The sequence below is a fragment of the Trichosurus vulpecula genome, chromosome 2, assembly GCF_011100635.1.
Source record: "Trichosurus vulpecula isolate mTriVul1 chromosome 2, mTriVul1.pri, whole genome shotgun sequence".
NCBI classification, from domain to species: Eukaryota; Metazoa; Chordata; class Mammalia; order Diprotodontia; family Phalangeridae; genus Trichosurus; species Trichosurus vulpecula.
In genome coordinates, this window is record NC_050574.1 from 169,244,574 (window position 1) to 169,267,883 (window position 23,310).

At 41.0% G+C, this 23,310-nt stretch overlaps 1 protein-coding gene across 4 annotated transcripts in view; it reads left to right on the plus strand.

The window, feature by feature from the left end:
- FLI1 (Fli-1 proto-oncogene, ETS transcription factor) overlaps window positions 1-23,310 on the plus strand; it is a 165,093-nt gene that overhangs the window by 91,528 nt on the left and 50,255 nt on the right. For all 4 annotated transcript variants that reach the window (XM_036745705.1, XM_036745706.1, XM_036745708.1 and 1 more), the window contains 2 exons: window positions 13,765-13,916; window positions 20,244-20,447. In XM_036745705.1, coding sequence (XP_036601600.1) covers window positions 13,765-13,916; window positions 20,244-20,447 — 356 coding nt within the window. The remainder of the gene's footprint in view (window positions 1-13,764; window positions 13,917-20,243; window positions 20,448-23,310) is intronic.

Genomic DNA, 23,310 nt, shown 5'->3' on the forward strand with positions numbered 1-23,310 from the left:
ATCTTCTAATAACAGGCAGAGAGGAGCCCCATAAGAATCACCTTTCAAACCTTAGTTCTGCTGCCCAGCTAGCTCCCAAGTAAATAGCTGCAGTTGTAGTCAGCCTAAGAAGCTGCGGAGGTAACAACGTTTGACCCGCCCTCTAAGCATAGGCCAGTGCCTATGAGCCTGGTACTTGGTTGGACAGAAGTCACAAAGTAGCTGCAGAATGACTAATGTATTCATACAGATCTAACTGCTTTGGGAGAAATGGAGGACATATAACAGACCCTGCCAGACACAAATTTGCTAGGCACAAGCTGTTACTGATGCTGAATGAATCTTCCTCACCTACGTACACCTCGTTGTACCAAGATTTGGAGTCAGAGTGCCCGGGTTCAAAGCCTGGCCAAGCCATTTACTAACTGTCTAATGAATGATACTGGGAAAGTGAGTTCATCTCTCTAGGCTTCTCAATGTTTCTGCATCTGTAAAATGATGTGATGAGAGTAGGTGACCTCTGAGGTTTGTACTAGCTTGAAATTTTTTCTATTAACCCGAGCAGTAATGTTCTCGAAAAATGCTCATGCTTAAGTTGGAACTATTCACTGGAGGGTGAAAATCAGGTACTATAACTGGTAAGAAAAAAAACACGATTAAATTGATATCAAGCTATTAACATTTTTTCCGACCTAAAATCTGCCTTTGCCTTTAGTTCTGTGTTGTTGTTGTTGTTTTGTGAGTCAGGGAAGGCTTGTGTTTTGACTGGATCTATGATTTAATTGGTATCAAGAACTCCCACTAAGGAAACTCCCTCTTCCAATGCACACTAGCTCTTGAACTGAAAATTACGGTCTTAGAATTATTGTCTGGGGCACCAAGAGAGACTTGCCCAGGGTCACATCGCCAGCACATGTTGGAACCCAGCCAGGTCTTCCTGATTCTCCAGCAGGCTTGCTATCCATTATACCATGCCTCTTTAGTAGCCTATTATTATGGAATAATTATGTTATCTTGTATTTATTCTTCGCCAAAGCATATGTCCTTTTTGCTTTTTTGACTGCCTTCATTTCAAATGCTCACAACAATTCTGTAAAGTGTTAAGAACTGGTGATGCTACTCATCTGATGGATGGGGCAACTGAAACATGAAGCTTATTAGAGGCAGAACTAGGGAAACAGCTGAAGTGGCATGGCGCAGCAGAAAGAGTGCTAGCCTAGGAGTCACAAGTTCTGAGTTTGAATCTTGGTCCTGCCACTTGCTACCTGTGGGACCTTGGGCAAGTCACTTGATCTTTATGGGTCTCAGTTTCCTTCACTTTGAAATGAGGAGTTTGGAAAGATGGCCTCTAGATCCATGATTATTCAGCTCATGCTCTGCTCCATCATGAGGCTTGGAGGGCCTCGGATTTCCTCCTGGCTCTGGATCCAGATGTGGGAAAGTCAGTGAACAGGGAGAAACACGAGGATTCATAGATTCTGTGGAAGATGGGAAAAAAAACCTGGGTAATTAAAATTCTGTCATTCTGTGAAGAGACAGGAGCTGATGACTAGCTGGGGGACTATTCGTTTCTCAGTCTTAGCTTTTTCAGTTTATCCCACTGTATATGATTGTGTTAAGGCTGTACATCTGGCCTCTTGTATCCAGTTGACAGTGCCACATTTTGAGGGGAATTTTGACAAGCTGGAGCGCACATAGAAAAAGGCAAAGTAGGGCAAGGGGATTTAAAAACCATGTCATCCAAAGATTACTTAGAGGAACCAGAGATGCTCAAGCTGGAGAAGAGAAGGTTCACTAGGGATGTGAGGGCTGCTGTCAAATACTGAAAAGATCTCACAACAGAAAGAAAAGACTTGTTCTGCTTGGCTTCAGAGGACCGGTGGTTAGAAGTAACATGCAGTTAGTTAGGTGGTGAATTCAAATCTGGCCTCAAACACTTAGAATTGTGTGACCCTAAGCAAGTCACTTAACCTTTGTCTGCCTCAGTTTCCTAAACTATGAAATAGGGATTATAACAGCCTCTACTCCTTAGGGTTGTTCTGAAGATTAAATGAGATAATAATTGTAAAGTGCTTAGTACAATGCCTGGCATATAGTAAGTGCTATATAAATATTAGCTATTACTAATTAATGGGGAGACCAATTTTTGGCTAAATATAAGAAAAAAATATAGTTATTCCCTTCCACATCACAACTTTCACCATCACAGTTTCAATACATTGTAGGTCAGCAGAAGAAATTAAATGGGAATTTTGGGGGAGTTTTGCAGAAGTCACAGATGACACATGAAGGCCAGCAGATGACACAGGAAAAGTTTAGAAACTCAGAAATGCATAAACTGTATATATAGTATTGCATAATATCAACATATTTTATGTTTTTATAACATAATAATTCAGACTTCTTCTCTGGTATGAAGAAAGGATCAAAAACTTTTAGCAGATTTTCCAGATCTAGAGGGGGGTGAAGGTGTGGGGGGGGGCATGTGCCTAACCCCCATGATGTGGAAGGGATAACTGTATACCAAAGTAGAACATGATTCCTTAGTCTAGAAGTGAAAAGGAATCAGGTAATGAGTTCCCTGTAATTAGAGGTCTTCAAAGGAGGTCAGATGACCACTGTGAGTTAGCCGGGATTCATGCTTTATGTAGGAATTAGACTAGGTGGCCCTTGAGTTTCCTTCCAGCTTTAACAGTTTAAGATTCTATGTCTCTATGGTATACCATGACCACTGTGCCTTTTCTGCTTTAAAAAGGCAGAGTAAAAAAGTGTGTGTGTGTGTGTGTGTGTGTGTGTGTGTGTGTGTGTGTGTGTGTGTGGTGGGGAGTGTTTTGTGAGCGTGATGATGCTGAGCCTTCCTTTGGCCATGACTTAGCTATGACTCACTTGGACAGCAGCTAAGGGTCAGGTGGAGAAGCGTGCTCTTTGAGAGGTTCAACAGCAGTATGGGCTGCCCTTGCTCTGGGAGGTTTTGTTGTCTCTTTTCTCAGATTTTCCCACTGTGGTTGAGCTTGTTGGGGTTGGTTGTCCCTGAAACAGCATCGCCCATAGGTTCTGTATTAGATGCAGATTCCAGTGGCTTGATCCAAGACGTGGTCTGCAAATAGCTCTCAGCTGCATCCTGTCTCAACCACGGGAATTGGAGAAAACATCCCGTGTAAGAAAGAATACCAGTTTATGGAGAGGAAATGCATGAACTGCTTGCCTTATATGTGTGGTGTGGAACCTGAGTCCTGAACTGTAAGAGTACTCTATGACCTGCATGAACAGTATATCTAGGTATAAGGGGCATATACTCTCCCCATTTCTTTCATGTACAAAATGTTACTGATACATTTGTTCCACCTGTCTGGCTAGCAAAAAATATTCCAAGTTTCTGCTTTTTGAGATGCACAAATCTCTTCACTGATAAACTTGTGTGTGAAGTTGTGTTTGTGAGCTCAGACTAAGTGATAAAATTTGATCATTAAATACTACTTGTTCATTAAATCTATGGTTTCTAGGGACCTGTGATGTCCTCAATGTGAGTAGCCCTTCCGGCGTATGGATCACAGTTCCTTTAGACTTCTTATCCTTAGTCTTTGAGATTCTTGCCTATGTCTTTCCATAGATATTTCCTAGAAAATCCTTCCAATATGTTGGAAGCCATTCACTAATTCTGTTAATACACGCACATAGGTGCCAGTGCTGCATACAGTCTATCCATTTGTTACCCTTCCCTCTTACCATATGAGCAATGCCCCTCCTGTTCTGGTCATGCGTGACTTTATCAGTGGGTGGTATACCACTTCTCATGAGTAAGTCATTGTTTGTGGTATACTGTAGCTCTCTCATACCTGCAAGAATCTTTCCAATATCCTTTGAGTTGCCTGAAAATTTGAGTGAGAGGACACGCATTCAGATATTGCCTCTGTCACTTACTACCCCTGTGACCTTGGGGAAGTCATTGCACCTCTCTAGGCTTTTGTTTCCTCATCTGTAAAATAAGGGGGTTTGACTAGAGAGCTTCCAGTTCTAAATCTATATGATCTAGAATCCTATGACCTCATCCACAAGGAGTAGCCATATAGCATTACCATGAGAACACTGCTGTTATTTTTTTAAAAGACAATTTTTAGGGAATTCTTGAAAGAATGTAATACATTCTAGTCTCTTCCTCCTAGTTATTTGTCCTTTTATAGCTCCTGTCATATATGGGTTTACATGTCTATTGCATATGGAAATACATAAACACACATAGATTATGGACTGGTCCTGTGTTTTCATTATTGTAGGAAACTTCCAGGTGAGGAAATCCCCTCTACCAGTGCAGGTTGCCATCTTCTCTGTAACTTTTAGTCTTAGAGAGTTGCCCAGGGCACAGAGAGGCTATTTAGAGAATTATGCCAGAGTCACATACAGAGGCAGGGCTTGAACCTAGATTTTCCTGGCTTTTAGAAAGCTGTCTAGCCATAATACCATGGTGCCTCCTGTGTGTATGTGTGTGTGTATGTATATGCACACATACACACATGCATACATATCATATGGTTATATATGTGTATATACACTTGTGTATGTATATATATGTATACACATGTACATATGTTTATGAATATACAGACACACATATATGTGTATGTGTATGTGTATATGCATATGTATCTCAAACTGCCAGTGAGGAAGCTTACTCTTAATGAAGTTTAGGATCTAGTCTGCAACTAACAGTCTTAAGGAGTAAACATAATATGGCAATACTGTTTGTGTACGTGTATATATGTGCGTGTTTATAAAATATATTCTGATGCATTGACTCAGTGGGCTAGTCATCCAATCAGCAAGCTTCAATTTGAGTAATCTGAATTTTTTTTTCTCTCAGTGTGGTCATTTAATCTGTTTCAAGTGACTATGAATTTTAGTGAGGAAGCTTTATAATGTTCTAGGCCTTGACTCAATTATCTGTGAGCAGGAGTGTTTAAAGGAGCTCACAATTCACGGAGCATCCCTCTCTTGTTTGTACTCTAGCTAAGGAATTCTCCATAACATCATCAAGCACCTAAATTAGTAAATGTTTCCGTGTTTTATACCTCCCTTGATATCGATACCCAGCAGATTGTTATTCAGAGTTATTTCTGTGATTGCATTTGTCATAGAATTTTTATCATTTTAACATATGTGTGGCAGAGGTATTGTCTCGGGAGGGTCATTAAGGATGCATTATGTTCTATGAGTCAAAGGTGTTTTTGTTTTTCTTTTTAATCGAAAAACAATAGACAACAGGATATTCTATTCTTTGCACCTCTCAGTCAGTTGTATGACTTTGAAGATGTGGTCTCTTGTAGAAAATCTTATACAAAAGCCTTCCTGTTTTCTTCTCATGTATTCATAGAATCATAGAGATTAAAGACTGGAAGGGAGCTTAGGCATAATATTTTGTAAAAGAGTAAACTGCGGTTGAAAGATTTTCATTAAGGGTTATTTCTGTATATGCACAGACCAATCTCATAAGGATTTTTATAGAGATGATACATCGCAGATGTAAATCTGGGAGATATTTTAGAATCCAGGCTCTTCACTTTACAGATAAAGTAACTAAGGCTGAATGAGGTTAAGTGACTTGCCCAACGTCACTCAGTAGATATACAAGGCAGGATTTGAACTCAGGTCTTCTTGATATCAAACCCAGTGCCCAATCAACAGCAGCACCAAGTCCTGCTGATGGCTTCTTGGTTACCTTTTTTTGTGTTTGATCTTTTTCATTCTTTTGGAATCTTTCCCTCTTTGAGACAGCTCGAAAATTGTTTTACAAGGATCTTCCAAGGGCAGTCAGGTGACACAGTGGATAGAGCAGAAGGCAAGGGGTCAGGAAGAACTGACTTCAAATTCAGCCTCAGACCCTTATTAGCTGTGTGACCATGGGCAAGTCCCTTATCCTCTGTCTGCTTCAGTTTCTTCAGCTACAAAAGAGGGATAATAACAGTCCTTACCACCCAGCGTTGTTGGGAGAATCAGATGAGATAATATTTGCAGAATGTGTAGCACAGTGCTTAGTGCATAGTAGGCGCTTTTGAAATGATTACTTCTTTCCTTCCTTTAAAATTGTGTCACTTCCGGCTTGGATATATTTGGTCTAGTGCTCTCCTCAACTTCCTTTTCTTAGCTGGCACCGCCTTTGTCTCACAGACTTGATCAGTACTGTATTAAGGTTATGAAACACAACAAAAGAGGTAGCTCCATTATCACAACCAAATAAAAATGGATCGCTGTAGAAACTGGCCGATGTGTTCCATTTCATTTCCTTTTGCTGTTTGCATTCCAATTTTAAAAAAATAATTGATCTTAATGTTTTATTGAGCATTGATACAACTAAGCTTTGTAATTATTTACATTTAAAGGAAACGATTTCAGTGCTTAAAATGTTGTTGTCTTGGGTCATTTCCATCGTGTCTGACTCTTTGTGACCCCATTTGGCATTTTCTTAACAAAGATACTGGAGTGGTTTGCCACTTCCTTCTCCAGATCAATTTGCAGCTGAATAAACTGAGGCACACAGGGTTAAATGACTTGCCCAGGGTCACACAGCTAATAAGTATATGAGGCTGGATTTGAACTCAAGAATAGGCGTCTTTCTGACTTCTGGCCAAACTCTCTATCCACTGTGCCATCTAGCTTAAGATGACATAACATTTTTAGTCACTTTCTCTAAATTTTCATCAAGAGTGTTTGTTCATCCCATTCACTTTTTCCTCTCATATATCATTAGTATATATACTCTGTGTATCAGGGTTTGCTCTTGCTGTTTGTTTTTGGTATTTTTTTCTTTGCACTATTTCATAATGGTCCTGCCATATTTCTTTATATTATTCATAGATGTTGAACTTAATTACATTATAATATTCCCCTCTTTCATCTCTTGGAATGATCTAGTATAATTTGATAACATGCCAAGGTCTTAGATGATTTATTTTCCCCTGAAAGTCCTCTTTATATTTATCAAAGCTAGTATTGTAATAAAAGATAACCATTTTGTCACTGGACTCATACTTGAACCCTGCCTGGCTTCATGGAACCTATCAGAGCTTGTATAACCTTTGAGCCTAACCTTTGAGGATATACTATGTTTTGCTCTAATGAGGAACTGGAGTAGGAGTCTTTTTGAAGGATGGACATACTACATCTCAGTATGTCTATTTCTATATTCATATCTACAGCTATATCTATTTCTATCTACACATAGAGTTATATTCTATAATAATCCTGAATTCTGTGCTCTTTCCCCAGAGTTTTTGTTTTGGGCATCTTCCATGTCATTGGTGTCAAACAATAAGTCACGGCTGTCAATTCAGAAATGGGAGCATATAGACCTAGAAAACCACAAATTAACATTATCTAGGTTGCATTGTATTTTTATTTGGTTAAACACTTTCCAACTACATTTTAGTCTGTTTGGGCCATCTGATCTTTGCCATAAATCACACTGTACATAGCTTTCCATAATACAGCTAAAATACATTTGTTGAATCAATCAATTAACCATAACCATTTATTAAATGCTTGTATGTGCTAGGCACTGTTCTAGTTGTTGGGGGTAAAAAAGACAAAAACATAACAACCCCTGCCTGTACTGTGGCAATAAATCTGCTGGTTGATTTCCCTGTCTCGTCTCTTCCCACTCCATTTCATCCTCCATTCAGCTGCCAAAGTGATTTTCCTAAATCTCAAATCTGACCATATTATCCTTGACTCAGTAAACTCTAATAGCTCCCTATCATCTCCAGGATTGAGTATGAAATCCTCTATTAGGCATGTAAAGACCTTCACAAACTATTCCCTTTCTATCGTTCCATTTTTCTTTTTTTAATTTTTTTTCGATAAACAGAAAAAACAACATTCTCTTGCTCTTACCTCTCCCTCATTGAAAAAAGGAGGGAAAAATAAAACCCTTCCAACAAATATACATAGTCAAGCAAAACAAATTCCCTCAATGGCCACATCCCCAAAATATGTCTTAATCTGTTCCCTGAGTCCATTACATCTCTGTCTGGAAGTGAGTAGCGTGCTTTCATCATCCCTATGGAATCGTGGTTGGTCCTTGTGTTGATCAGTGCCTAAATCTTTCAGAGCTGTTTGTCTTCACAATGCTGTTGTTGCACACATCATTCCTTTCCAGCCTTCTTACCCTTTTTGCTCTTTGCTCGTTCAGTCATGTCCAACCCTTGATGATGTCATGGACCATAGCACACCAGGCCCTGCTATCCTTCACCATCTCCCAAAATCTGTCCAAGTTCAAGTTTGTTGCTTCCATGACACTATCTCTCCATCTCAGCCTCTACCATCCCCTTTCCCTTTTGCCTTCAATCTTTCTCAACATCAGGGTCTTTTCTTTCCAATAAGTCCCATCTTCTCATATGGCCACATTTCAACTTCACTATTTGACCTTCCAGTGAAAAGTATGAATTAATTTCTTTAGGAATTGACTGATTTGATCCCCTTGCTGTAGGTCAAAAGTCTCTCAAAAAGGGACTCTCAAAAGTTTGCTCCGTAATTCAAAAGTGCAGATCGTGCAGTGCTCAGCTTTCTTATACTTTCTCTACTCTTTTTCATCTACGGCTTGATACATTAGCCTAGTTGTTACTTTTCGTACATGACACACCACCTCCCAGTGCCAACTTCTGTACTGGCTGCCCCTAATGCCTAGAATGTTTTGCCTCTTGTTTCTTGCCTCTTAGCTTCCTCAGCTTCCTGTAAGATTCAGCTCAAATTCTACCTTCTACAGGAGTCTTCACCTGGTCTCCCAACTCCAACCTTCATCCCTAGTGCCTGACCTCTGAAATTATCTGGCATTGACACCATATGCATCATATACATATATGTGTGTGTATGTATATATATATATATACATGCATATATATATACATACATATATATATATATATATTTACACACATAGTTATTTGCATGTCGTCTAGAAAGTAAGCTCCTTGAGAGCAGGGACCCTGTTTTTGCTTTTGTATCCTCCGTGTTCAGCCCAGTGCCTAGTACATAGTAAATGCTAAATAAATGCTTATTGACTACCCTCAAGAAGATTTCATTTTAAGCTATGATGCATCTAGTTGTAAACTTGTGTATCCAGACAGGACTTGTTATTGTTCAGTGGTGTCCCACTCTTCATGAACCCATGTAGGGTTTTCTCGGCAAAGATACTAGAGTGATTTTCCATTTCTTTTTCCAGTTGATTAAGGCAAACAGAGGTCAAGTGACTTGTCCAGGGCACACAGCTAGTATGTGTCTGAAGTCACATTTGAACTCAGGTCTTACTAACTCCAGGCCCAGCACTCTATCCACTGAGCCACCTAGCTGCCTCTACCTCCATATGGGGCTACCCTAATTTTAACTGCCTCTATGCAGATTTGGGAAGGTGTAAAAGAGGATTTATCTCTCTCTCACCAACCAGACATGTGGCATTCTCAGTGCATGGAGCTCCTGATGAGATTTGCCTGGGTTACTGAGCCAGGATGTATCAGAGGCAGGGCATGAATCTATGCCTTCCCGACTCCAGGCCCAGCACTCTCTCCACCACATCATGCCACCTCTCGAGAAGTGAGCTATTCAAATAGCAGGGGCTACAACTTTACTTTTTGTGCTCTTCTTCCCCAGCCCTTCAAACCCTCTTGGCCTATTTTAAATTACCTGCCATTTGGGAAATAAAAGACAGTCATTCTTTAAGACCTCCTCTTTAAGTACATGAAAAAAAGAGCTAGATGTAACATATATTTTAGAGCTTGAAGGGAATCTTAGTAATAATCATTTATTTCATTCCCTTCATTTTACAAATAGGGAAAATGAGGCCCTAAGAGACTAAATGATTTTCTTAAAATCACAGAGGCAGTTAGTAGCAGCCCTGGGATTTGAGTTCACATTCATTGATCTTAGATCCAATGATCATCTACATCACAGGCCAAAACAAAAAAGGTTCCTAGTCTAGAGGACCAGTCCAGAGTATTTCTTCTCCCCTGATGCCCTGCCTTATATTTTTATCTCCTTCTTCCCTGCAATGGAGACAATTAAGCTGTGCCCTCTTAGTCCCCTTTGCCCAGCTCCATTATGGCAGCCCAGGGCCCTTCAATCACCTGTCTTATTGCCACCAGCTGCCTGATGGCCTGACACCCTCTGAGCTGCAAGCACAGGTCTCAATACCGATTAGCTGGCAGTGGCCGCTGAAGAACAAAACCCGCTTTCCCTCCCCTACTCCCTCCCTCTTGTTTTCATCGGGCCCTCTTCATAGGCTCCAGCTGCCTTGTTAAAGAGTAGCTTTTATGTTGTTCTTCACCTGTACCAGAAGCAATAGTTGTTCAGTGTGATGAGAGAGGGAGAGAGGCTTGTGTAGTCTCGGGGGATCACAATGCCTCGGGAGCTCTGAGAGTGGAGGGAGCCCTAGCAGTCGGGCAGGTAAATGTATGGCTTTTTTTTTCTCTTTCTGAACAGTCTGACTCTTCTGAAGCTAGATGGACAAATTGGCTCTTGAAGGTGATGGTTGGTCCAAAAGAAGCGTTGTCTGTGATCTGGGGTTGGGACTTATCTTAAAAGAGTTTGGCTTCATGGAGGCTCTTAACTCCTGAGTTGGGGATGTAGGTGGTACCCATCAGCCCCACCCAACTAGTCAGCCACAAGGATGACCTTGGAAGGCAGTGGGGGCAGGTGTGTATGCAGTAGTGGTGGAGCAAATAGGAAATATAGCAAACTGGTAGAAATAGAAGAACAAACTTGTCATATGTGTGTGAGGAGTGCCCTACTATTACTACCTATTACAAAGAAAATAGGCGCCTAACACAACTATCCAGTGTTTACCAACAATTTGGTTAAAAGATCCACTTTTCCTGGTCCCCACTTCACCCTTCCAATACTGCTGGTAATTTGCTAGTTCCATTGATTCCCTTATGTTTCTAGGGAGTTCTTTTTTATCTTTTCTGTGGAAGACCTCTCTATCTCCTATTAGATGCAAGTTTCCTTTTCTGTAGAGTCCTTAATGTCCCTCTTAGCAGAGCATACATCTCTCAGGCGACACCTGCAATTTGACCCTATCCATCTCTTTTTCTTGGTCCCTAGTAACAGGGACAACCTATGCAATCAAGACTTAGAACATGCTGCTGGTAACAACATGAAGCATCTTCCACTAACATCTTATCTGAGGCAACGCCATAAATTTCTTTTAGGATGGGAGTCCACCTTCCTCCTTTTGCTTCTCATGAGACTAGATTTTCACCCAGGAGTCCCCAGAGGAATAGGTCAGAGGTAAAAATAACTACCCATCTCCCTTCACCACCACCACAAAAGCGGAGAAAGTCTCAAATGCAGAGATCTGCCTGAAGAGTTCTTAATCCCCTTCATAGCTTCCTCCCATCCCTATCATTTCTCAAGATTTCTCTTCTGTTTAGACCCCTCTCCTTTCGCATGCAGGCTGGGCCTGTTCAATTTCAGTCTTTTCCCACTCTGCAATTTTCCCCTAATGGAAAAAGTCCCTCTCCCCTGTTAAAAGCTGACTGAAACTTCTAGCCCTCCTCTTTTCTTATTTTGCCTATATGCTCTAATAAGAAAGTGCCCCCAATGTTAGGGAACACAAAAGCATACAGGGCAGGCTCTGACCCAAAGGCAGTGTCTTTCTGGGGTGTTTCTCAAGCCAAGCCTTCAGCAGAAGTCAATTCACCAAACTTTGCTAAAATAAATAAATAAAATAACAGCAACCAAAAAAAAACCCGCCCTGATGTGCTACTGCTTCTCTTAACTGCCGTGGGGACATTAAACCTTCAGCAATTTGGGACTCTGAAGGCTGGCTTTTGGGTCTCTGCCTGGAAAAACAGTAGGCGAATAGTAAAACCTTAAATTCTAACATGTGTAAGTTATACATCTTATTTTCATTTTCAGGCCATGTTTCCCCCTGTAAGACATCAGGAAAAAATTACCGTCTGACTTCTAATATCTCAGTGGAGCATTTATCTCCCAGCTATGATAAGTGATCTTCAATATTTTTTTCCCTTCAGATTAAGAAACAAATTCATTTAATTTTCTTTATTGAATGTGCTCAGACTTCCTCTACCCTGCCTGGGTCTTTGGGGTGCACTGTGCTATAATTCTTTCCCTCTGGGTTAGTGGCTTTTCTCCAGGTTGCCACATTTCCCCTCCCTTTTTCCTTTCTTTTTTCTTTCTTTCTTTCTTTTTTTTGTGGCATTGCTACCACATTGGTTAAGTGGCCCTGGGGGACCTGGGCTATATAACACTGTTTCAGACTGTCTTGAGATTTCATCTACCTTTCATCTGCCTGCCTTTGAAAAAATGATGGTAAGCAATGCTTGGGTCATTGGCAAGAACAAGGCAGACAAATATGCCAGATCTGGAACTGTCTATCGGAACCTTATCTGAACTTCTTGGGTCTGAAACCTTGGTTGGGAGCCCTTGAGAAAAGCATCTCTCTTGCAAGGTTCTTTATTGGCTATAACCCTAGCAGAAGTAGCCTGTTCTTGGCCTTTGGGCAACCTTTTTACCCTCCTTCTGCCCAGGGTTCTTTCCTTCTCACAGTGAGCCTGGGCAGCATGGGAGAAAAACCCAGGACTGAATTGGGAGTCCCGAGAAATAAATGGGAGTGCTCAGTTTCCTATGTTGAGTATACCTCCAGGGATCAGTACCAAAGGGGCCAGGGCAAGTACTCTAGGTTCATGCATCTGCTGTTTGCTTTTGTGGTAAAACGGACAAGTCGCTTTAACTATATCTGGGCATAGATGTCGCAAGATGTTAAGTCCTAATTGGGACTTGTGTAATGAGTGACTCTGTTGTGTAACTTGCATTGCAAGTCACTTAAGCATGTCTGCATTGTTTCCTTTGTGAATACTTCCATTGAGGGTACAAAAAGCGTAGGGCCTGTAACTTTTATCTTACAGGGGACTGGGAATCAAGACTCCTGAGTTCTATTTCTACCTCAGTTGCAAATCAGCTGTTTTGAAACTTATTTGTCCAGAGGCTAAGACAGAAGACCTAGTTTCTAATCCCAGCTCTGACACTTGCTAGGGATATGATCCTGGGCAAGCCACCTAAACTTCATTTCCTCCTCTGGATAATGGGGGAAAGAATCCCTGAAGAGAAATGTACTGTGTAAATTATAAAGTGTAACATTGACCATGAGTGATCACTATTTTCATCGCCCTGGATCGTCAAAGCTTTGGTCATCGGATCCCAAGCTCTGGCAGGTCCTTCCATATTGGAAAGGCTTGGAGCCTGGGTCTCACTGCAGGCTGTATGCTTTGTCATCCAAGGTCCAGCCTTCCTAACTTCAGAGAGGCTCAGTCCCAGCTTGCTGCAGGAGATTCAATTGTTTGCTCACAGCCACCACAGAAGACCATCCACCAAGTCTTAGGGAGACCCCAAATTGCATCAATTGAGCGAGAACCTACACAGATTAAATTATAAATTCTTGAAATAATTTAACTATTTTAATATCAGTATTACCATTTGCCTATCTAAATAACAGAGTTCATGTTGGGGTCAAATGAGAAAATTATGTAAGATTATGCTGTAACTGTATTGTGCTATATGAATTTAGGGTATTACTATTATATCTATTATTATTATTATTATGGATAATGAAAACATTGTGCCCAAAGGATTAGTAAAGAGCTTTGTCTCTCTCTAAGAAATAACAATGTGCATCTCTGAGCTTGCTCGATGGCTGCCTTCACATTTGGGTATCCACTTGGCTAGAGCAGAATACAGTGATGACAACACCCTTACGGTATTTTTGTTTCCCTCCATTTTTAGGGAGTCACCAGTAGATTGCAGTGTTAACAAATGCAGCAAACTAGTTGGTGGAAACGAGTCCAATCCAATGAATTACAACACCTACATGGATGAGAAGAACGGCCCCCCTCCTAACATGACCACCAATGAGAGAAGAGTCATCGTCCCTGCAGGTATTTTGAAACTGGGATCTTCTTTTAGTTATGGACTTAGTTTTGTATTCTCTTCGGCCAGCAGATATGGGGTCAGAAATGCCAGAGAGCACTGTATCATTGATATAGAGTTAGGAAGACATGAGCTCCCATCCTGCCTCCGTCACTTGCTTTTTGTGTGACTTCGGCAAATGACCTGCTTCTCTCAGCCTCAGTGTCTTCCTCTGTAAAATGGGAATAATTAACAGCACATACATTCTAGTGTTGTCATGAGGATCAAGTGAGATAAGTTAAGTCCTTTGCAAAATTTAAAGCATCATAAATATGCTAGCTACTACTAATGTATCATAGCCACCACTCTCTGGGGTTCTGAAAAAAGTAATAAGGAGGGGAACAGTGGCAATTGATTGGTGAGCTCCTCTTCTGTCCAACTCAGTTCCAAGACCATGATGACACCATGACAAATATTAACAGTTATTATTAATTGGTCTAGAAGGAGGGCTGAAGCCAGGCTGTCTGACTCTGAATGGCAGTAAATTCCAATATTTCTGCCCTGGTGGAAGGGTGGCTAAAGAAATCTGTTCTGTCCATCAGACTCATAATTTTTGGCATTTGTGAGTTCCACCTTTCCAAAATCAAAGCCAACTACTATTTTTATTTTAAAATAGAAACAACTATATTTAGCAAATGGAATATTTTAACATGTGTGTAATGAGTTAAGTCATGATTACAAAATAAACACATTTTCCTTGGTTTGGGATTTTTATTGCTGTGTTAGTCATTTTATTTTGATTCTAATTCTAATTAACTTTATTTTGTTTCTAATTATTAGCATCAAAAACAATCAACAAATGTTTATTAAGGACCTAATATTTGTCAACCACTATGTTAGGTGCTAAGGATACAGTGACAAAAATGAAAGGCCCTGCCCTCAAGGAGTTTATATTCTGTTGAAGGGTACAACATGTGCCCATATGAAGAAGCACAAAATGTAGAGAAAATAGTGATGGAGGGGTTTTTGCTGCTGAGGAAAGCAAGGATTTTGAAGGAAGCTAGGGATTCTAAGAGGCAGAGATGAATAGGGACTACATTTGCATCTGGCATGGGAGACAGCCTGTTGGGAAGCATAGAGATGGAAAGTGGAAAGTCCTGTAAGGGAATAACAAGCAAGCAAGTTGACAGAAAGGTTGAATGTATGAAGGGGAATGATGTGTCCTAATTCTGGTAAGGTAGGTCAGGGTCAGATGGTGAAGCGATTTAAAAGCTGAATGTAAGTGTTTATGTTTAATCCTTGAGGTGATAGGGTGCCACTCGTGGTTTGGTTTGGTTTTGGTTTGGTTTGGTTTTTTTTTTTTGAGCAAATGAATGCCTTGGTTACACCTGTGTTTCAAAAATATCACTTTGACAGCCAGGTGGAGGATGGGGGAAGGAACTTGAGGCAAGGAGACCAATTAAAAATGTTGTTTGACAATCGGACGCATTGACTGGGCATATTGCTATTCTGCCATCATGATCCAAGCAAGTTTAGTTGGCTAGTCAGAAAAGAATCTTAAACTTGATCATGGGGGATTTCAGCTCAATGGAAAGAATTCCATCTTAACTTACCAATTCATAACTGTGAGTGATGTGAAATATTAGAGTGGGATGCTGAGGGAAGTTAAAATGTATCTTACCAAAGAAACCTTTCATTAGAGGATGAGCACCTATCCAATTGCGAGAGTTTAAATGCAGTTATGCCTAAAGGCAGGGGAAAGGGTTAGATGCTCCTTTACAAGAGCCATGAAAATGAAGAAAAGCCCATGCAAATGCTATATAAAAAACCCTAAATGAATCCAGTATCAAGTTGGAAGAACTTAGCTTGGCTGAAAGAAATTTAAATGTATTCTGCAGCTTTCCTATTTCCTTTTGGTTTAATATTCATAGGAACCTATATTTAAGCTTTTGAACTTAGGCTTTAGGCAGGTGTAGATGAAGCCAAGTCAGATAGGGTAGGGAAAGAGGGAAAGGCCTTGGAGAAACATGGGTGGGGCCCATGTAAGTTTTATGGGTCTGACAGAATCTTATAAACTATTTGCAAGGAATGTTAAAGTTCCTTTGCCTTTCATGATCCTATTACTACCCTGTCTCTCTGTCTCTCTTGGAATTCATTAGAATGTTTATATCCTGTTCTCTTGTATATGTCTATAGGCCAAGTAAAGCCATCCTTCACTCAAACAGAGTGTTGGCATTAAGGAAGGTTTAAACTGAAAAGCCAAGTCACCATGTCCCACCCAAAATCAAAGACTGGTTTCCTCAGGCCTTTATTCTATGTGGTAACTGACCCTATCCTCACTCTCATCCTACTCTCACACTTTTAAGGGTTCAGAAAAATATCAGCCTGGGTTATGTCACCACAGGGCATGGTATCACAGAAAGAAAGTCAGGAGAGAGCTTAGCAGTGAGCCAGTGTACTTCAAAACACTGAAAACATTCCCACAACAGCATTTCTGACCAGTGTTTATCCAGCTTCTCTTTGAAGACCTGAGGGCAGCTACATGGCGCAGTGAATAGAGCACCAAGCCTGAAGTTGGGAAGGCCTATGTTCAAATCCAGCCTCAGATACTTTCTAGCTGTGTGACCATGGGCAAGTCACTTAACCCTGCTTGCCTCAGTTTCCTTGTCCGTAAAATGAGCAGGACAAGGAAATGGTAAAAACACTCCAGTATCTTTGCTAAGAAAACCCCAAATGGGATCACGAAAGAGTCAGACATGACTGAACAACAAGGAAACCCACTACCTCCCAAAGCAATCCATCCTACATATGGATGACTTTAATTCTTAGGAAGTTTTTCTTGATTTCAAGCCTAAATTTGCCTCTTTGAAATTTCCACCCATAGCTGCTGGTTCCAACCTCTGGAGACCAAGCAAAATAGTCTGATCCCTCTACCACATGGTAGATGTTCAAATACTTTTAGATGGCTACTGTGTTTTCCCCTTGAATCTTCTCTTCAGTAGTCTAGACTTCCCCAGTTCTTTCAAAGGAGCCATATATGGTATGGACAAAAGGCCCTTTCCCATCCTGGTGGCCCTCCTCTGGACACTCTGTAGCTTAGCAACAAACCATGGTGCCCAGAAATTAACACAATACCCCAGATGTGGTCTGATCAGAGCAGAGTACAGCAGCATTATCACCTCTTCTCTTTGGAAGCAATGCACCTCTTAATACAGTCCAATATTACATTGATTTTTTTGGCTGCCATATTATACTAGTAACTCCTATGGAGCCTGTAGTCCAAATAAGCCCCATGATCTTTTTCAGACAAACTTCTTTCTAAACAAGGTTCCCTCATCTTGTATTTGTGAAATTGATTTTTTTGAAGCCACATCTAAGACTTTACAGCTATCTCAAATGAATTTCATTGTATTAAATTAAGCCCAGTGTTGTAACCTGTCAAGATTTTTAAAATTATGATTCCTTCTTCCTGTGTGTTAGCCACCTCCCCCAAACAAGATTTGTGTTGATTACAAACTTGATAAACCTATATGAGAGTCAGGTTTGTCAGAGAAATATTAGGAACCAACAGTAATTACCATCTCATTTTAGGTACTAGTATATAATATATATATATTATAATATATAATAGCATATAATAATAAAAGCTAATATCTAACAGTTACAGAATGCCTTAAGTCTGCAGAACACTTTACATTGGTTATCTCATTTTGATTTCATGGTTCTGAGGAATCCTGACAAGAGGCCTGTTGACTCAAAGTAGGGTCTTGGAGCATAATCTGGTATTTCCCTGGTGACCCACCCTTCTTTCATGTTTTGTGAGTTCAGAGGAAAGTAGAAAAAGAATAAATGTAGGTCAGAGATCTAGAGACAGAAGGGATCTCAGGTACCATCTAGCCCAATCTCCTTGGGTTACAGATGAGGAAACTGAGGCACAAAAGTTAAGTGATTTGCCCAGGGTCCCGTAAGTGGTAAGCATTGGAGGCAGGATTTTCATTAAGGTCTTCTGACTCCATAGCCAGCTCTCTTTCTACTGTTCTGTCCTGAACAGAATTGTCTTTCTGTCTCCAAAAGTTCTGTCTAACTTGTGCCTTTCAGTAAAAAAATAAAAAAGAAGAAGAAGTAACTTTGCCCTTTCATTTTGTGAATCTACTTCAGTGAAATAGGACTCTTAACATGGAATTCACCGGCTCTTCTGGCACGGGCAAAATCTTTAAGCATCATTCTGAGGTCACTTTGGTGTGGCTCAGGTCAGCTTCCTGGGCACCAGGGAGAGAGCCTCTCATCTGTGCAAGTCCACAAATCAAGGCACTAAAGTATCTGAAAACAATAGCCCAGATTTATAGTCCCATTTTAAGGCAGATATAAATGAAGGCCCTAATTAATCATCAGCTTTAAGCATAGATTGGAAGAAACCAAATCTAAATCATCCAGAAAAGACATTTGGAAGTGTTTAATATAATCCCGAGTGGGAGATTTATAAGTCATTGTACTGCAGGGGTGGGGTGCAAATAATATTGTGACAGGGCCCAAAAGCAGGTGGGGAAAAATAATAAAATAATTAGAACTATAGTATGCAAGATGGAGTATGGGGGACTGTATGGTGTGGTTACACAAGGTAGGGGGTTAAGAAGAGCAAAGAGAAAATGAAAGAATATCTGGTTTAATCTTCTCTGAAACTGAGCAATGGAGGAATATTTTCTTCAAAGTTTTGAAACAGTTATTAGGTTGTTTCCACTTTCCCTGGGGCCAATCTTCTTGATTGTTTCTGGAAATAAAATGGAAAAAAATACCCAGGTAAGAGACAGAGGGAAAGGTGGGGGGCGGGGGGGAGGCAGAGCAGAGAGGGAGACAGAGAGATGGAGACAGAGACAGAGAAAGACATAGGAAAGAGGGAGAGAGAGAGAGAAAGAGGAAGAGGGGGGAGAAAGGGAAAGAGAAGCAGATGGAAAGATGGAGAGATAGCAAGGGGAGAGAGAAAGAGGTGGAAAGAGAGAGGAAGGGAGAGGGAGAGAGACAGAGAGGGAAAGGGAGGAAGAAAGGGAGGAAAAGATGGGGGAGAGAGAGAGGATAAAGAGAGAGGGAGAGAGAGAGGAAGGAGAGAGAGGGAGAGAGAGAGAAGAAAGTAAGGAGGAAGGGAGAGAAAGGAGAGAGGGGAAAGGTTGAGGGAGAGGGAGGAGGAGAGGAAAGAGAGCATGCATGCAGTGTGGCTTTTGGAGGAGTTATATTTTTTGGCAAAAGAACAGGGTAACTACAGAGGTCAGGTAAATTGGTGGGGGCAGGAAAAGGAAACTTGAGACATTTGCTGAATGGGGCAGTCCTTGTGGGGAGCTGAGGGGGAGTCGTACCCCACAGGAGGCCGGAAGATGGTTGTGTGCTCTTGAGGAGAGCTGGTGCTAGAAGGTGGGATGATGCCAAGGAACAGAAAAGCAAAAAGAAGAGAGAGAACAAATCATGCTGCATTCTGTTCTTTGCCTCTGAAGTAGCAATAGTGATGCTATAGGAAACAAGGATTCTTAACCTCAGTTTTAGGCACCAGGGACAGACTGTGGGATGCTTATAACTGGTTTGCAATTAAAGAGCTCCCTTCCAACCACCCAAACCTTGACTTGCTTAGAATAGATTGTAAAGATCTCGGTGTGGCAAAAGTCCTTAGTCTTTGGTTTGTTGTTCAATGCTATTAAATCAATCAGTAAGTATTTATTACATGCCTACTATGTTCCAGACCCACAGTGCTTAGACCCTTAAAGGGAAACCCACTCCCATACCAGGGATTGTTCTATGTCCAACAAAGCAGCCCAATGCTTATAGGACTTTAGCCAACCCATGAGTTTCAGCTGCATGTTTGGGATGATCTGGTGTAAATGAAACCACAACCCAGGCTTATCTCAAAGGTCTCAGCCTTGGGATGTGAAGGTAGAATTGTAGCCTAAGTGTCTGATTTTCTTCATTCATCCGAGATCTCTGAGGTCTTCTGTGAGCAGGTTGTTCATGTTTTGTCAGCACTAGGGAAAGAGGGGGGAGAAGGATGATGTCTGTGAGCTGAGCTAGTGTTTATTTTCATTTTCATGCTATTACTTCCTAAGCCCAGCCTACCCACAGCTCTCCTAAAAGTTGAAAGAGTCTCCTGTCAAGTTTTAGAAAGAAGTGTCTAAGAAGCTCCCCAAAGTACTAAGTGATTCAGGCAGGTCCAGATGTGGTCCCCAGATGGGTGCTATTGGAAAACCCATCTGGGAACAAAAACTTTCCCCATTGGAGAAAGACTTCATAGAAATAGCATAAGATGAATAGATGGAGGGGCAGCTCTTTTGGCTAAGCAGACACCATTTGCTAACTCTATTTTCTTCTCCATCTAGATCCAACCCTGTGGACTCAGGAGCATGTGCGCCAGTGGCTGGAGTGGGCAATAAAGGAGTATGGCTTAATGGACATCGACACAACCTTGTTCCAGAACATGGATGGCAAAGAACTGTGTAAAATGAACAAGGAGGACTTTCTCCGAACCACCTCCCTGTACAACACAGATGTGCTGTTGTCACACCTTACTTACCTCAGGGAAAGTAAGTGCTTCATCATCTCTTAGGGATGCTGGTGTGTGCTGGCCTTCAGAAAGTCAGACAGGGAGCTATCCTAGGAAAGCACCATCAGGTTCTAAGTGGCAAGCCTTGGCTTATAGCTGTGCTTATAGAGGTTTTGTGAATGGTCTAGTTTCCTAGGTAGATTTAAGGAAAGGAAATTCATCGTCTCGGTATCAGTTTGTGTTGGACATTGTTATTGAGGAAGCATCATTTTTTCCCTGTAAAATTGCCAAGGCCACACTGACTCCTTAAGACACTGCTGAGGGCCAGACAAAGTCCCATGTGTGTGGAAAATAGTGTCAAGTGTCTTCTTCACAGAAGGGCCTAAACTAAGCAAACAAGGGAAAAGAATGGGACGGGAGTGAGGAGGAGACCTTTAGAAGGGCCGCAGGCTATGGGCCTCTGCTATTTTCATTCTTCTAGGTGGACACCCTGACTGGGGTTTTCCTGAGCAGTTATTAAAAGCCACACAGGAAACCTTCCAGATGCATGGATCTAAGATTCTCAGTTTTGAATAGCTCTGAGGTACCCTGGCAACCCATTAGCTGTCTCCTTTTCCAGCCTACCCCTAACTTCTCGCTGACTACCACTCCTGTTACTGGTGGCTATAGACTACTCTGTACTACCTGCATACTCTCTTTTTTAAAAAAAAATCAGTACATGTTCAAGGCATATTAGCCTATGAGAGAACCTGATTGAGGTAGGCACTGTGATGTAATCAAAAGAATTGAAAGAGAACTGAAAAGGGGAGAGCTTTGGAGGGAGTTGCCCAGTGGGTAGCTTTTAGCACTTGGCATCTAGAAAATGCACTTATGAACTTTCCTATTTATAGGATTCCTTAGAAACTATCTTTTTGTATTCTGTACCACTAAATAAAATCCATTCTAGATCTAGAAAGTTCCTCCAGGAAGGCATTTTGCTTTTATTCAGCTAATAAACCCAAACCAAGTGGAAAAAAAAACAAAATAATTACTTTTATTTGGGCTCTTTGCATTTGTCCTTTCATGGGACCTTTAAATTCTCTTCAATATTTCCTAGGCCTATGACTTGCCATTTCTCTGTCTCACATTGTAATAACATACCAGCAAGAAATAGGAATAATAGTATTTGTATTCTCTGAAAACAAAGTTAAAAGTGACCAAGTCTCTAGCAATAGCCTGAGATTGCAGGCTAAGCTATCTGCACACCTTGGATCACAAAGAGACACATGTGCATGATGTAATAATATATCATGATAGATAGATAGATAGATAGATAGATAGATAGATAGATAGATAGACTGATACCATTTACTTAGCTCAAGTTTGAGTGTTAATATAAAATGCTTTCTCTCTCTCTCTCTCCCCCCACATACATACCCTGAAATAGCACCTTCACATAATAGAGGAATGTTCTGCCCTGCTCATTTTGCCCTTGACCTCATTCTTCCTTTATTTTGAGTGCTTAGTATATTTAATGTCTGTGTTTCCTTACTCATAAGTACTTAGAGAACAAACAGTTATGGTCTCTGATAAAATTGAAAAACACAGGCATATAGCCCATAGATGCCTTCCTAAGCTATTAGAGACCACTTTATAGATGAGGAAACTGAAGTCTAGAGAGTTTAGGGGCAAAGCTTGGGACTTGAACCCAGGTATTATGACTTATAGTCCAGTATTCTTTGCACTAAGATTCCCCATAAGGCTAAGTGATAGTGATTGTCATGATACCAAGAAAGAGAGACAAACCTGTCATGTGTATTGACTACGTGACTCCATTATAATAATAACTAGTATTTAGATAACGCTTTAATGTTTGCAAAGTACCTTACAATTATTCCCATTTGATCCTCATAATAACACTAGGTGCTATTATTATCCCCATATTACAGATAAACAAACTGAGGCAGAGGTTAAATGATGCCGGATTTGAACTTATGTCCTCCTAACCCCAGGTCTAGCACTCTACCCACTGTACCACCTAGCTAGCTGTTGTTTAGCTATAATATTAGAGAGTCTGTGGCAGAGGTGGAGAACCTGCCACAAGTAGCCTCAAGACCGCAGGTTCCCTAGGCCTCGTCTAGGGCCTAGACTAAAGGCATTGAGAGACAGCACTAAAAAATAATAACAGTCACAGAATGTCAGAGATGGAAGGAATTGTAGATGGGAGATCATCCAGTCTAACCCCAATCCAAATAGAGATACTCTCTTCAACCTTCCTAATAAGTGATTGTAAAGGCTCTGCTTGAAGGTCTCCAGGGGAAGAAAACCCAAGGTAGCCCATATCACTTCTGTGCAGCTTGAATGGTTAGGAAGTGTGATTGGCACACAGTAAACACCTGATAGATTCTAGTTGAATGACTCCCATTGAGCCTAAATGTGATTCTGCAATCACCCCCATCGTCCTTAGTTCTGCCTTCTGGGACCAAGCAAAGACAGTCTAACTGGTCTTCCAGATAACAGCCCCTCAAATACTTGAAGACAGCTTTTCTGTCCCCCCGAAGACTTCTCCAGTTCCTTCAACCAATCCTGACTTGGAAAGTTTTTCCATTCTGGCCACCTTCTTCTCAACAAGTTCCAGTTGGGCAATATCCTTCCTAAAATTAGGTGTGAATACTGAATGTAGTCCTCCAGAGCTGGTCTGACCAGGAGGGAGGAAGACAGCTTCCAAATGCTCATCTTCCTGATTCTAGATACTATCTCTCACAAGGTAACCTAATTTGAGAAAGAGCAGCAGTCATCCTCACCAACTATGTCATTCAGCTGATTTTCCAGGGGTGTCTTATGTAGCATCAAGAACATCTTTCAGCTATACCCCAGCTCTAGGTGGAAATAAACATGTACCACTGTTATAAAGATACTCTATG